Below are 15,040 nucleotides of genomic sequence, written 5' to 3'. Positions count from 1 at the left end.
TCGTAGAGTCATCATCACTGTCGCTGTCTGACTCGCGTGAGTTTCCAGGTTGTGAACGTCTTCCATGTAATGCTTCCTCCAAGGTGAAAGTTTTCCATGTAAAGCTTCCTCCAAGGTGAGCTGCTTCCATGTAAAGCTTCCTCCAAGGTGAGCTGCTTCCTCCAAGGTGAGCTGCTTCCATGTAAAGCTTCCTCCAAGGTGAGATGCTTCCTCCAAGGTGAGCTGCTTCCATGTAAAGCTTCCTCCAAGGTGAGCTGCTTCCATGTAAAGCTTCCTCCAAGGTGAGCTGCTTCCATGTAAAGCTTCCTCCAAGGTGAGCTGCTTCCATGTAAAGCTTCCTCCAAGGTGAGCTGCTTCCTCCAAGGTGAGATGCTTCCTCCAAGGTGAGCTGCTTCCATGTAAAGCTTCCTCCAAGGTGAGCTGCTTCCATGTAAAGCTTCCTCCAAGGTGAGCTGCTTCCATGTAAAGCTTCCTCCAAGGTGAGATGCTTCCTCCAAGGTGAGATGCTTCCTCCAAGGTGAGCTGCTTCCTCCAAGGTGAGCTGCTTCCTCCAAGGTGAGCTGCTTCCTTCAAGGTGAGCTGCTTCCTCCAAGGTGAGCTGCTTCAGTCCATGACTACGCCTGGCCATGCTGCTACTCTGATTGAGCATCATGCGTCTGGGTTTATATAGCCTACTACACCTTCTGGGTTTATATCGCCTACTACACCTTCTTCATCATGCTATGCGTCTTGGTTTATACAGCCTACTACACCTTCTATGCGTCTTGGTTTATATAGCCTACTACACCTTCTATGCGTCTTGGTTTATACAGCCTACTACACCTTCTATGCGTCTTGGTTTATATAGCCTACTACACCTTCTATGCGTCTTGGTTTATATAGCCTACTACACCTTCTATGCTATGCGTCTTGGTTTATATAGCCTACTACACCTTCTATGCTATGCGTCTTGGTTTATACAGCCTACTACACCTTTTTTGCTATGCGTCTTGGTTTATATAGCCTACTACACCTTCTATGCTATGCGTCTTGGTTTATATAGCCTACTACACCTTCTTTGCTATGCGTCTTGGTTTATATAGCCTACTACACCTTCTATGCGTCTTGGTTTATATAGCCTACTACACCTTCTTGGTTTATATAGCCTACTACACCTTCTTGGTTTATATAGCCTACTACACCTTCTATGCGTCTTGGTTTATATAGCCTACTACACCTTCTATGCGTCTTGGTTTATATAGCCTACTACACCTTCTATGCTATGCGTCTTGGTTTATATAGCCTACTACACCTTCTATGCGTCTTGGTTTATATAGCCTACTACACCTTCTTTGACGTGTAAACAAATCACATCAAACAAAACAAAGTTGCTGCCATCTAGATGATCGGATACCGTCCCACATTCCTAGCAGCATGCATATTCACTCACATATCTAAAGTTTCAGCTAGCTCTCCAGAGCAGATAGCATGCATGCACAATCAAAAAGGCTAGTTAGTCCCGATAGCATGCATGCAGGATTTCAAATAGCCTACCCCGCCTTGCTAAATGTTAGCTGTGATCGGTTCTCTCTCTCTTCTTTTTTTAAATATAAAGCCACAGTTGGAATGGGAACCACACTGCTGTCCCATGTTGTTTCATGCTCTCTGCTCTGACAAGAGCACAGTTCTTGTGAAGATTAATTTCTTCGTTACACATTAAGTTGCAAATGAAGTCTGTAGGTCTTCCTCATGGTGTAAACTCATCAGGGAGGCTACTACTGCCACCTAAGTGATCAGATGGGGTCCATTCACATTAACTAGACCGATCTTTGCAAACTGTTATGGCACTGAGGCACACACACTTACGCCACCTACAGGATCATTTCCCGAGTGCGTAGAAGTCTGATTTTTTTTACAGGACATAGGGGAGATGACCCCCAAGGCCTAGCTGTAAAAAAAACGTAAAAGTCGGCGAACGACGCCAAAGGCAGGGGGCGTGACTATTTGAAATGACGTCATTCGCCGCCCATGACAGCCAATGAGTTAAAAACTTGGGCATACAGTAATCACATGATAGCTGTATCTTAACTGCTAAGGATAATGAATGGTGGACATCTTAAGCACAATCACCATGTTTTTGTTTTGTTCTACTTGATCATTTATTCATGAATTCCTGCCCAAAATCCAGTTAAAATACCCGACATGTCTCTCGTAATATTCCGGAACATACAATGTAGTGGGCATGCAGTGCTGTCACCTGAATATCCTCAATAAATAAGTGTTGTTAAGACAGGTAAATACAGTAAAATGTAGGCCTATTTGTAATAAGGTATTGTTTAACAACGTAGTGTTCAAATCAAGGAGTGGTTATGTTTCTCAACACAAGGGGGCACACAACAACCTTAAGTTTATTATTGTGCTTGTTTCCTTCAACCTCTTTGATTCTGTTTTCATAAAAGTGAATAAACCTAGACACAAAAAGCTGTTGTGTTTCTCAGCATAATATTATGGTCTATCTGAAATCAATGAAAGAATGGGACGTACAAGTGTGTACAAGTCAGTTCAATTGAATTATGTAGTTTAACATAAGAGTAGAGAACCTGGTTCTCAGAACCATATAGTGCCACAATGCTCTCCCTCTGAGCTCATAATGCATACATATTACATAGAAGTTGTCACAACAGGACTAAAGCACATTGTGCTTTCTGGGAACATATCAACAGTTAAGAATTCAATTCATCTCTTGAGCTGACTGGACTTCAAAACTCATGAACACATGAAAACAGGCTTGCTTTGTTTTAATTTGACAGATCATAAAATGCTGCGCTCCGATTGTCTAAAATATATTCAGCAACAGCTCTCAAGCCAACAAGATACTATGACTGGCGTTACTATAACAGGTAAAACGAGTTACAGGTAAAACTAGCTTAAAAAAAGAAAAAAGTTAAAAAATACAGTAAATGCTGATAGAACTGTTAACTTTCAAACCATTCCTTTCAGATGTTCAAATATACATACCCATAATCCTCCACTATCAGATGAGATAAACTATATCATGGTTAACTTACGCAAAGCCAAATTCATACGAAGCATTATTGGTCAGTATGTTGTCAAATTCGGTGTGTAGCTCAGGATAGGAGGCATATGTCCACGGCAGTTCCAGAACTGGGCCGCAGGTGTGTGCTACAGGCCGCCGTGCAACTCCATCTGAAGGTGTAAACATGATGTCAATATTGTCAACGCAGACAACATCCGACCCTGTCAAGAACCTTAGCATCCTTCTCAGACCAATATCATCCAATGCCCTAATGTACTGTTTCAGGAAACGAAAACTCTGGTTTTCTGCTTGAGTGGAAGGGGAAGCTTCTAGTAATTTCAAAAGCTTTTTGGTTGTTGGCTTTTTGTCTTCGTACATAAGCAGAACTTGTTGTGTGTTCCCGAATGCTTCTTTCATTGAGGCACCAGCAATTAAGGACATCTTCTCGCATGCATATCTTGGCTTTTGGATCAGCTGTTTGTGTGCCACCTTTAGAAGCAGGCCTTTCAAATTGTCTCGGGTTGGAAGGGCTGTCACATTCAAACGGTCCAGCAGGTCAATCAGCTCATCTCTGGCGTCGTCTGAAAGATCTTCTTTTAAGGCAGTAGTGATTAACTTCCTATGTGACCGATTAACAAACAGAAGACGACTTTCAAAAAGCACATCATGTGAGACCTCATCATGTGAGACCTCATTCTCTGTGTACTTCCAGCGAGGGCACAGAGCATAGTGCTCAATTTTTTCATGACACTATGCACTAAAGACCTCAGTGCACTGTGAGTACTGTGCAGTGCACTGACAAAAGTGTCATTTGAGACATAGCCACATTTTTAGTGACAAAATAACTGTTTTCAACATAATTGTGACTCTGCGCTGCCGTTACGGTACATGCACACAGGGTGTGTGTGTGTGTGCATGCCAGTGTGTTTGTGCCTATGTGTGTGTGTGTTTATGTGTGTGTGTGCGCCTACTGCCCCACGGGAGCATTGTTTACCTATATGGGCCTCTCAACAGCCTCACTGATGTAGGATTTAACCCAAATCCAGGGTAGAGTGTGTTTGTGAATGTGGTGACAACTCTGTGCAGGACGGTACATGCACATTTCCTTAACTTCTCCATGAGCAGTGCGAGTCCGAGAGGTTCGCGGGCTGCCTTGCACACTGCACAGCCAACGTCCAGGTTCTATCCGCGGGCAGCAGCCATTCATTTTGAATGGAGCCCGCACAATGAACGCGGACGTCCGTGCAGGAAAATAGACCTGAGTTATATTTGCAAGGGGCAATGCGGACATGTGCCGCGCTTACATAGCGACCCTGTATGCAAGGCATGGTTTGTTTTCATGTATTCGAACAGTGTCGGACACGTTCTGTGGACTTACATTGGATGTCCGCGCCGTTGGTCAGGGTTGCCAGATGATGCCGATGATTTCCAGCCCAAAAAATACTCAACACCCGCCTAGAAGCACAAAATCCTGCCCAATTCTATTGATTTCTATGGCAAAAATTGGGCGGGTTTTTCTACTAAATGCCATTTTTAACCGCACACTGCCATCCTAAGCAGCCCAATTGGGCGGGAAACAGCCCAATCTGGCAACACTGCCATTGGCGGTACCTCCCTTTGAAAGAGTCTATACAGTATGTAAAGAAAACATATGTTGCCTATATGTCAAACCATCATAATATGTTACCAAGAACGCACACACACACAGACACACATGCCCACAAACGCGCAGAAGCACATACACACACATGCATGCATGTGGACACACACAGCATAACCCTAGAATCATGTAAGGACTTAAGGGTGACGTTAAGATCAGGTCAGGGACGCTTATCAAGTGTATTTTTCCAGAAACATTGTGTGTGTCAGCAGCTAACAATCTTGTGAGAAAGTAAACACCTGTTACTCAAAACACACGTGTGCGTGCGCACACACACATACACACACCTACACACATACAGTACACACACCTGCACACACACACACACACACAAGGGGGAGATAAGGAAAGGAGGGCGAGCACAGTGGCGTCTCTGACTTGCGCGCATGTGTGTGTGTGTGCATGCATACATACAAACACACGTGTGTGTTTGTGTGTGTGTGTGGGGGGGGTGGAGAGAGAGCTCTGAGGACTTAATACATGGGTTTCCAAATGTTTATCAACACGATGTTATGAGGAGGGGCTTGCAGCCAACCACGTTAGCTATTTTGTTTGTCAGACAGTAATTTCCAACAATCAGAGGTTGAGTTGTGCAAAGTTAGTTTTGCGCAGTCAGAGGAAAAAATTTGAACCCATGTATAAGGACAATTAAAAAACACCTCGCTAAATACTGTTCAATCTCTGCAATAATTGGTAGTTTAGCAATCTGGCAGAGGAGGCGCCATCTTCACCCCTAAGAAGCCTAAAAGTGATTATGTCCATTCTGACCCAGGCCTATTATTCAACATCAGTGTAATGTAACGACGTGATGGTTCTGATCACTGCTATGAATTTTGCGTCTAGCAATTTTTGGATCTGTAATTTGTCTTTCTGATGAGATCCAAATAAAAGTATTAAAAATGTGTACGTGTGTGCATGCATGTGTGCATGCCTGTATTTACAGTATGTGTGGGTGTGTGTGCATTTTCTGTAACAGATTTTAACTTTCCCACAACACCGTTGGCTGACACACATGTTTCTGTAAAAAATACATTTGACCAGCGTCCTCGAACTTCACGTCACGCTAAAACTCTTTACATAAGTCCTAAGGCAGTGATTTTCAACCTATGGGCCGGGGCCCACTGGTGGGCCCTGAAGGTATTCCAAGTGGGCCTTGAAATAATTTTCCAAAAATTATAATCACATTTTGGCGTGTGTTGCTCTTGATTTATTTGAGTTTCATTCGTAATTGGGTCAGAGGTGGGCCCTGAACATTTGTGATAATTTTGAGTGGGCCCCAAGTTGTAAAAGGTTGGGAACCCCTGCAAGGTATAAGAGGAGGGCGACCACAGACTGCTGCACCTACTCCTGCTGCTGCTGCTGCAAGGGACACACTAAAGGGTAACAGACTGCTGCACCTACTCCTGCTGCTGCTGCTGCTGCTGCTGCAAGGGACACACGGGCTGGTCTTAAAGGTACAGTAACACACTAATATATTGTATCTAGTGCTGCGCCGTTATCCGCGTTAACGTGCTGCGATAATGTGAGACTCTTGTCGAGCGATAAAGAAAATACTGCCATTAATCTATTCTCAGAGTTGGGAGTTGGTGGGTGTATGCATGTCGTCACCACAGCGTTTGATTGTCAGACAATTTCAGACTTTCCTCCAGCCGCTTCTCCTCTCCACCTGTCGCTTTAGTAGGCCTACCAAATATGAACAGTGTTTGCATGCTGTAAACATTAATCTGTCTGCTGTGGTAGGTGTTGTTTGAGTGTTTTTTTTTCATTAAAGGAACACTCCTGCCAATTTCAATATGATGTTGTATTGCTCACACTACCCTTGACTTGTCAGTACCCAGTGACGCCGCAGTTTTTGGCTCAGCCCTTTCCGAGATATGAGCCATTCTAATGGGGGCAACTTTTGTTTACATTTTTTTTTTAAATCAACATAGGCCAACTCCAAATATTTTCCCTAAAAGCATCACTGTTTGCTGGCTGTCTGCTGATGTTGCATAACCTTTTGGATGTTTTTGGGAATAAACAAAAATGTTTTTTTGAAATGTAAACAAAAGTTGCCCCCATTAGAATAGCTCATATCTCGGAAAGGGCTGAGCCAAAAACTGCGGCATCACCGGGTACTGACAAGTCAAGGGTAGTGTGAGCAATACAACACCATATTTAAATTGGCAGGAGTGTTCCTACATACAGTACATACAGTTTTGCTCAGAAAAATAGCAGTGAGCAAAAATGCATTTGGGACACTGCACATTCACGGCACATTCTGTTTGAAAGCAAGAAAGTAAATGGATATATGCTACATGCCTTTTTAAAGGTTTATGTCTAAATGAATATACAGCCTACATGCATTTTTGGTTTAATTATTTGTTTGTTCCTATCTGCATTACAAAAAGAATGAGTGATAGTGTGTGATATCAAGTTATTTCCTTCCTTTTGTTTCAGATATTGACTTTTGATTTTTTTTTTCATTTACCTTTCATATAATATACATACAGTGGTGTGCACAGACAATTCGGTGGGGGCAGGTCCTCAGGTGTGTGTGTGTGTGTGTGTGTGTGGTGGTGTGGGGCATGTGGAACTCTGTAGATGCTACATGTACCCAGCCACTATGGACCTTACGCCGCTAAGAATCCTGGTCCTAACCTACGTTGACCTTATGACTCTACAGTCTCTATCTATCTCTTCTTCCTCTGCCTTCCTGCTATTTCTGCCTCTCCTCTCTACCTCTCCTTTTAAATCCATCTCTAACAATGATGTATTTTCCCATTTTGTTAAGCACTTTGAGTTGCATGCCTTGTATGATACAGTGCTATACAAATACAATTATTATTATTATTATTTAGGGCAGTCATAGGTTAGTGGTTAGGGGCGTCAGACTTGTAGCCCAAAGGTTGCCGGTTCGACTCCCGACCTGCCAGGTTGGTGGGGGGAGTAATTAACCAGTGCTCTCCCCCATCTTCCTCCATGACTGAGGTACCCTGAGCATGGTAGCGTCCCACCACACCACTCCCTTGGGGCGCCATTGGGGGCTGCCCCCTTGCTGGGGTGAGGGTTACATGCAATTTCGTTGTGTGCAGTGTGCAGTGAACACTTGTGTGCTGTGGAGTGCTGTGTCACAATGACAATGGGAGTTGGAGGAATTTGAAAAACTGGCCCTCGTTGACATTTAATTGAGTACCCCTGCTGTACACTGTATTGTATTGGGGCATTGTAACATGCCTTTGTTCGTCAAGCATTTGTAGATGATCATGTCAACATTTTATGTGTTTTTGTTATGTTTTGTGTTTAGGATGAGGGCTGCCATCTCACTGCTGGTGCTGCTGTTCTCCATGTGTGGAGTTCAGTGTGGAGAGCTGGACGTCTCCGCTGAGCTGAAGGAACTCCGAGACATGGTGGTGGAGCTGAGGGGGATGCTCAAATACACACAGAATGAGGTGAATGCTAACGCTAACACTGTAGTACACCCAGAATGAGGTAAATGCTAACGCTAACATTGAAATACACCCAGAATGAGGTAAATGCTAACGCTAACACTGAAATACACCCAGAATGAGGTGAATGCTAACGCTAACACTGAAATACATACAGGATGAGGTACAGGATAAATGCTAATGTTACCGTTAACAATAGTACTGCCACCCAGAATGAGGTAAATGCTAACGCTAACACTGTAGTACACCCAGAATGAGGTACAGGATAAATGCTAATGCTACCGCTAACAATAGTACTGCCACCCAGAATGAGGTAAATGCCACCGCTACCACTGTAGTACACCCAGGATAAGGTAAATGCTAACGCTATCACTTAAATACACCCAGGATGAGGTAAATGCTAATGCTATCACTTACATACGCCCAGGATAAGGTAAATGCTAACGTTTACGCTACCACTGTAATACACCCAGAATGAGGCAAATGTTAACGCTATCACTTAAAGTGATACTGTCCCATTTTTGGAAATAAGGTTATTTTACACCTCCCCTTGAGTTAAATAATAGGCTTTTACCATTTTCCTGTACTTCCAACCGTTTTCTAGTTATGGCAGTGCACATTTTACCTCCAAGCTAACAGTTAACATTGAGTCCTATGAGACCAGTTAGCCGTGAGCTGGTCTCATAGGACTCAATTGTAACTGCTAGCATGGAGGTAAAATTTGCACTGCCATACCCAGAGAACGGTTGAAAGTACAGGAGAACGGTAAAACCCTATTATTTTAACTCAAGGAGAGGTGTAAAATAAGCTGATTTCCAAAAATGGGACAGTATCACTTTAAATACACCCAGGATGAGGTAAATGCTAACGCTAACACTAGTACTGCCACCCAGGATGAGGTAAATGCTACCGCTAACACTTAAATACACCCAGAATGAGGTAAATGCTAACGCTAACACTAGTACTGCCACCCAGGATGAGGTAAATGCTACCGCTAACACTTAAATACACCCAGAATGAGGTAAATGCTAACGCTATCACTTACATACACCCAGGATAAGGTAAATGCTAATGCTAACACTAGTACTGCCACCCAGGATGAGGTAAATGCTACCGCTAACACTAGTACTGCCACCCAGGATGAGGTAAATGCTAACGCTAACACTTTTGCTGCTTATCAATCTAGTCCAGGGATTTTAAACTCAGATCATTTTATTTGCCCCGCAAGATAATTTCAAATGTGTATTACGGTTAGCCCACATATATCATGAATGTATAGCATATTAATACTTGAACATATATTTTATTCATCACAGGAGTCTGAGTGGGCCCAGGCCAGTGAAATGCAATAGAACTCAAACTCAAATGCAACAGAATATGTGCACTGTGCACATGTGTCCCGCGACTTCACTCCAGATTTTGATTTTGGCCCTCCGTCAATTTGAGTTTGACACCCCTGATCAAGTCACTTTATTCTCTAGGAAAATTGTAATTTTCTTATATTGAAGGGGGATCTTCTCCATTGTCCGCTATTTGCATTTCCTGAAATAGGCATTTTTAGCTGCAAAACGTACTGCACTGTGGTCATACTAGTAAATATTAGTTCATTACTCAGTAAATATTCATGAAAAGATCAAATTTGTCTGTAGACAGTACAGTTTCAATGAGCAGCATAGTTGCAGTACCTACTCTGGCCACCATCCTACACAGTGCACCTTTAAATGTGCACAGTGCAGGAAATGGTCAAAAAAGGTACTGCAACTATTGCTGCTCATTGAACCCGGGTTGCCTATTGTCAAATTTGACCTTTTCATGAAAGTTTACCAAATAATAAACTAATATATTCTAGTATGGCCCTAGTACAAGTATTTTCGCAGCTAAAAATGTCTATTTCTGGAAATTCAAAATGGCGGACCATGGAGAAGATCCCCCTTTTCATGAATGAAAAGTGCAATTTTCCCAGTCATAAAGAAGAAAAACTGTGGCAATGAAACGCTTGCTGCACTGTGTGGTAGAGAAAGTAGCTCTATGCTATAATTCTGAAGGATAATCAAAGAGGCAAGCTGGTAATTAATTGTGTTCATTTTAATTAGTTGATTGACAATGCATTAGTTTGCAGTGTAATTATTAATCTAATTAACATGCTTAAATTACAGCCCTAATTGTATTCTACTCAACTCAACTCTACTCTACCCTACTCTATTCCAGGTTAAGGTTTTGGAGGCAGAAAACGCAGCAGCAAAGACCAAAGTGGCCTTCTCAGTAGGTCTGGGCAAGGGATTCACCCAGGCTGGCAGTGATCACATGAACTTGGTCTTCAGTAGAGTCATCACCAACGTAGGAGAGGCCTACAGCAGCGAGACTGGCTTCTTCACTGCTCCAGTCAGCGGGGTCTACTACTTCAGGTAAGGGGTGGGCGATATGATGATATTAAATCGTGATATCGAGTACAAGATTGTCTCGAATCTGCCAAAGTGGAGAAATCCTGTAGATCGCCTTGCAGTGAGGATGTTTACTATCAGTATCATAGTGATGTCTAGTTACTTGTGTTGTTGTCTTCACTTTTATTCTTTACATTATTGCATTACAATAGTGCACTTTAAGAGAGTGTCATCAGTGTGTTAACATTTTATGAACTCTGAAAGTTTTTTTTATTTTAATTTTTTCGACGGACGATCGTAAAAAAAAAAATATCGAAATCGCCATTTTAAGTTTAAAAAAAAATGGTGACATGACATTTTTGCCATATCGCCCACCCCCACTACTGCAGGTTCACCGTCAGGGACGATCCGTACTCGAGCGCCATGCATATCATGCTGAATAAGAACGGAGAGAGGCTGGTGTGGCTTTGGGACTACGACACCGACGGACGCCCCAACTACCTGTCCAGTGGCCTGACTGTGCAGCTGGAGCAGGGAGACGCGGTGAACATGATGATACCGGCAGGTAATGTGTCATCAGTGAGTTAGTATTTTATGAACTGCAAATTACAAATTGCAAGTATATGAAAGTTGTTTTTTGTTGCTTTAATTTTGTGGACGGACAGGCTATAGGCTCTGGGACGACGCCGACGGTAATGAGAGCACGTTCAGTGGCTTCCTGCTCTTCCGTCTCTGAACACCAGAACAGAAGATCACCATGACAACTCATCGCCATTCAGCTTCCTGCTCTTCCATCTCTGAACACCAGAACAGAACATCACCATGACAACTCATCGCCACTCTGTTTGGAGATCATTTGTTTGATAAATGATAAATGTAAATCACTGTCATGATCAAATAAATGTCTCTTTACCTGCCAATTCTGTTGGGTTATCATTACACACAAATAAACCACCAGTAAGAATTCAGTGACATTGGCAACTCACCCTATACTGTAACACACACTTGTAACTTTCCTTTCTTTTCACTCTCCAACCGCTCTAATATGCCATCAGATACAATGCCATACAGTCTGCCCATTGACAAATGTTACCTTTTTCATGAATACTGACCACCACCACCATCAAATTCATTATGTGTTATTCATGTTATTCATATTCATGTTATTCATTGAGTGTTCATTATGACTGGAAAAAATGCACTTTTCATATATATCTCCATTTTCTACAATTTTGAATTTCCAGAAATAGACATTTTTTAGCTGCATTTTTAGCTTACTCTACTTTGGTCATACCAGTAAATATTAGTTCGTTATTTCGTAAATATTCATCAAAAGATCAAATTTGACAGTATACAGCACAGTTTCAATGAGCAGCATAGTTGCAGTACCTTTTTTGACCATTTCCTGCACAGTGTACCTTTAACCTTTTTAGAATAAAAGCCCCCCTGGGCGTCATCATAAGCCCACCAACACCCCCTTGACTTGATCAGAAGCATGAAAATGCCCCATTGGTATTAAAGAATAAAAATCAACTACCACAGTGACCCCCAATGGCAACTAAGCACCGCCCCTTATGAGCTTTCTCCCTCTCATCGTCCCCTTAGGGCAGTGTTTCTCAATCTTTTTTTAGGCGAGACACCCTTTCAATTCATGAACAATTTCAAGGCACCCCAAACCAACAAGCCGTAACATGGCATTGCATCCGATACCACAAAAGCTTAGAAAAGTAAAACATTTGGAGACGTCAGGCGACCTACGTTCGAAGTTGCAGATGACTGGGGCGACCTATATTTACCTTATTGTGCGTAAATGGAAGACTGGTGGCGCTTATGTGCCATGGACAAGAACGATGAAAAACGAACACCAAGCCATCAAAAGACGTTTTCAAAACAATAACACAAGACGCTAGGGTAAAATAAAATGATATTGGCTAACTGGCAGGCAGAAACGCACTCGCCATAATAAACTCCAACTCCCATTGTCATTGTGACACAGCACTCCACAGCACACAAGTGAAAACTGCACACTGCACACAACGAAATTGCATTTATGCCTCACCCGTGCAAGGGGGCAGCCCTCAGTGGCGCCCCATGGGGAGCAGTGCGGTGGGACGGTACCATGCTCAGGGTACCTCAGTCATGGAGGAGGATGGGGGAGAGCACTGGTTGATTACTCCCCCCACCAACCTGGCGAGTCGGGAGTCGAACCGGCAACCTCTGGGATGCAAGTCTGACGCCCTAACCGCTCACCCATGACTGCCCATATCAACAACACAAGTCAAAACATTGAGATTCAAAAGATGCTGCCTAACATTGAACAGGTGGAGCTAACGGATGCACAGAGGGAAAACTAGAAGAGCTCACCTTTCTTCTTTGTTTTGGTCGCACGCATGAGGGCAAGGGAGGGGTGACGTGCATGTCGTTGTTCTCTACTTGATGTAGAGGGGTGCTGACTGCGCGTGGTGGGTGCAGGATCTACATGTACGAATGACAGAAATATAAAATTGCCACACCACAATTGAAACGGTAAAAGGCAAGACTGATGGCGCCTGTGTACAATGCATTACAGTGGTGAAAAACGACCATGCAAGCAATCAAAAGGCGTTTCCAAAACGATAAGATAGGACGCGCGTCCTAGGGTAAAAAATTAACTAGGCTAACTTGCAGGCAGAAATGTAGTCTAAGCCATAGTGTCAACACATAACTAAACCGTTGCAATTCAAAAGATCTTGCGTAAAATTCAACAGTGGAGCTAACTAGTGCACAGAAAAGAGCACACAGTGGTCAGTGTAGCAATCAAACAGAGTTATGAAGCGCGTAAAAAGTCAAATGACTTACCATCGCCATGTCACCTTGTTGGCCGAGGAGAGGGCGATCTCCGGCTAAGGGGAGAGGAGGGTCTGCTATTAGTCCCAGAGCCTGGGGGTATCCACTCGTCAGAGGAGTCGGGGTCCGGTTCACTGAAATCGGAACTAGTCGTAGAGTCATCATCACTGTCGCTGTCTAACTCGCGTGAGTTTCCAGGTTGTGAACGTCTTCCATGTAAAGCTTCCTCTAAGGTGAACGTCTTCCATGTAAAGCTTCCTCCAAGGTGAACGTCTTCCATGTAAAGCTTCCTCCAAGGTGAGCTGCTTCAGTCCATGACTACGCCTGGCCATGCTGCTACTCTGATTGAGCATCATGCTATGCGTCTTGGTTTATATAGCCTACTACACCTTCTTTGCTATGCGTCTTGGTTTATATAGCCTACTACACCTTCTATGCGTCTGGGTTTATTTAGCCTACTACACCTTCTTTGCTATGCGTCTGGGTTTATTTAGCCTACTACACCTTCTTTGCGTCTTGGTTTATATAGCCTACTACACCTTCTTTGACGTGTAAACAAATCACATCAAACAAAACAAAGTTGCTGCCATCTAGATGATCGGATACCGTCCCACATTCCTAGCAGCATGCATATTCACTCACATATCTAAAGTTTCAGCTAGCTCTCCAGAGCAGATAGCATGCATGCACAATCAAAAAGGCTAGTTAGTCCCGATAGCATGCATGCAGGATTTCAAATAGCCTACCCCGCCTTGCTAAATGTTAGCTGTGATCGGTTTTCTCTCTCTTCTTTTTTTAAATATAAAGCCACAGTTGGAATGGGAACCACACTGCTGTCCCATGTTGTTTCATGCTCTCTGCTCTGACAAGAGCACAGTTCTTGTGAAGATTGATTTCTTCGTTACACATTAAGTTGCAAATGAAGTCTGTAGGTCTTCCTCATGGTGTAAACTCATCAGGGAGGCTACTACTGCCACCTAAGTGATCAGATGGGGTCCATTCACATTAACTAGACCGATCTTTGCAAACTGTTATGACACTGAGGCACACATGACACTTACGCCACCTACAGGATCATTTCCCGAGTGCGTAGAAGTCTGATTTTTTTACAGGACATAGGGGAGATGACCCCCAAGGCCTAGCTGTAAAAAAAACGTAAAAGTCGGCGAACGCCACCAAAGGCAGGGGGCGTGACTATTTGAAATGACGTCATTCGCCGCCCATGACAGCCAATGAGTTAAAAACTTGGGCATACAGTAATCTCATGATAGCTGTATCTTAACTGCTAAGGATAATGAATGGTGGACATCTAAAGCACAATCACCATGTTTTTGTTTTGTTCTACTTGATCATTTATTCATGAATTCCTGCCCTAAATCCAGTTAAAATACCCGACATGTCTCTCGTAATATTCCGGAACATACAATGTAGTGGGCATGCAGTGCTGTCACCTGAATATCCTCAATAAGTAAGTGTTGTTAAGACAGGTAAATACAGTAAAATGTAGGCCTATTTGTAATAAGGTATTGTTTAACAACGTAGTGTTCAAATCAAGGAGTGGTTATGTTTCTCAACACAAGGGGGCACACAACAACCTTAAGTTTATTATTGTGCTTGTTTCCTTCAACCTCTTTGATTCTGTTTTCATAAAAGTGAATAAACCTAGACACAAAAAGCTGTTGTGTTTCTCAGCATAATATTATGGTCTATCTGAAATCAATGAAAGAAT

The 15,040-nt window shown here is 43.0% G+C and overlaps 1 protein-coding gene across 1 annotated transcript; it reads left to right on the top strand.

Annotated features, from left to right (window-relative positions):
• Positions 1–6,021: 6,021 nt before the first annotated feature.
• On the top strand, positions 6,022–11,416 carry LOC134442236 (complement C1q tumor necrosis factor-related protein 3-like). Its single transcript, XM_063192485.1, has 5 exons — positions 6,022–6,130; positions 7,963–8,107; positions 10,313–10,509; positions 10,875–11,050; positions 11,151–11,416. Exons 2-5 carry the CDS (start codon positions 7,964–7,966, stop codon positions 11,219–11,221), a joined length of 588 nt encoding a protein of 195 aa, XP_063048555.1. The 5' UTR covers positions 6,022–6,130; position 7,963; the 3' UTR covers positions 11,222–11,416.
• The last annotated feature ends 3,624 nt before the right edge of the window (positions 11,417–15,040 follow it).

This window comes from Engraulis encrasicolus, unplaced genomic scaffold, assembly GCF_034702125.1.
Source record: "Engraulis encrasicolus isolate BLACKSEA-1 unplaced genomic scaffold, IST_EnEncr_1.0 scaffold_131_np1212, whole genome shotgun sequence".
NCBI classification, from domain to species: Eukaryota; Metazoa; Chordata; class Actinopteri; order Clupeiformes; family Engraulidae; genus Engraulis; species Engraulis encrasicolus.
Note: the sequence above shows the minus strand (reverse complement) of the source record. Positions and strands in the feature narration are given on the sequence as shown.

Bases quoted from the DNA above. Each gene is read 5' to 3' on its own strand.
- LOC134442236 (XM_063192485.1), top strand. From the start codon at position 7,964: ATGAGGGCTGCCATCTCACTGCTGGTGCTGCTGTTCTCCATGTGTGGA. The intron at 8,108-10,312 runs GTGAATGCTAAC...ACTCTATTCCAG, and splicing joins TCAAATACACACAGAATGAG to GTTAAGGTTTTGGAGGCAGA. The intron at 11,051-11,150 runs GTAATGTGTCAT...GTGGACGGACAG, and splicing joins GAACATGATGATACCGGCAG to GCTATAGGCTCTGGGACGAC.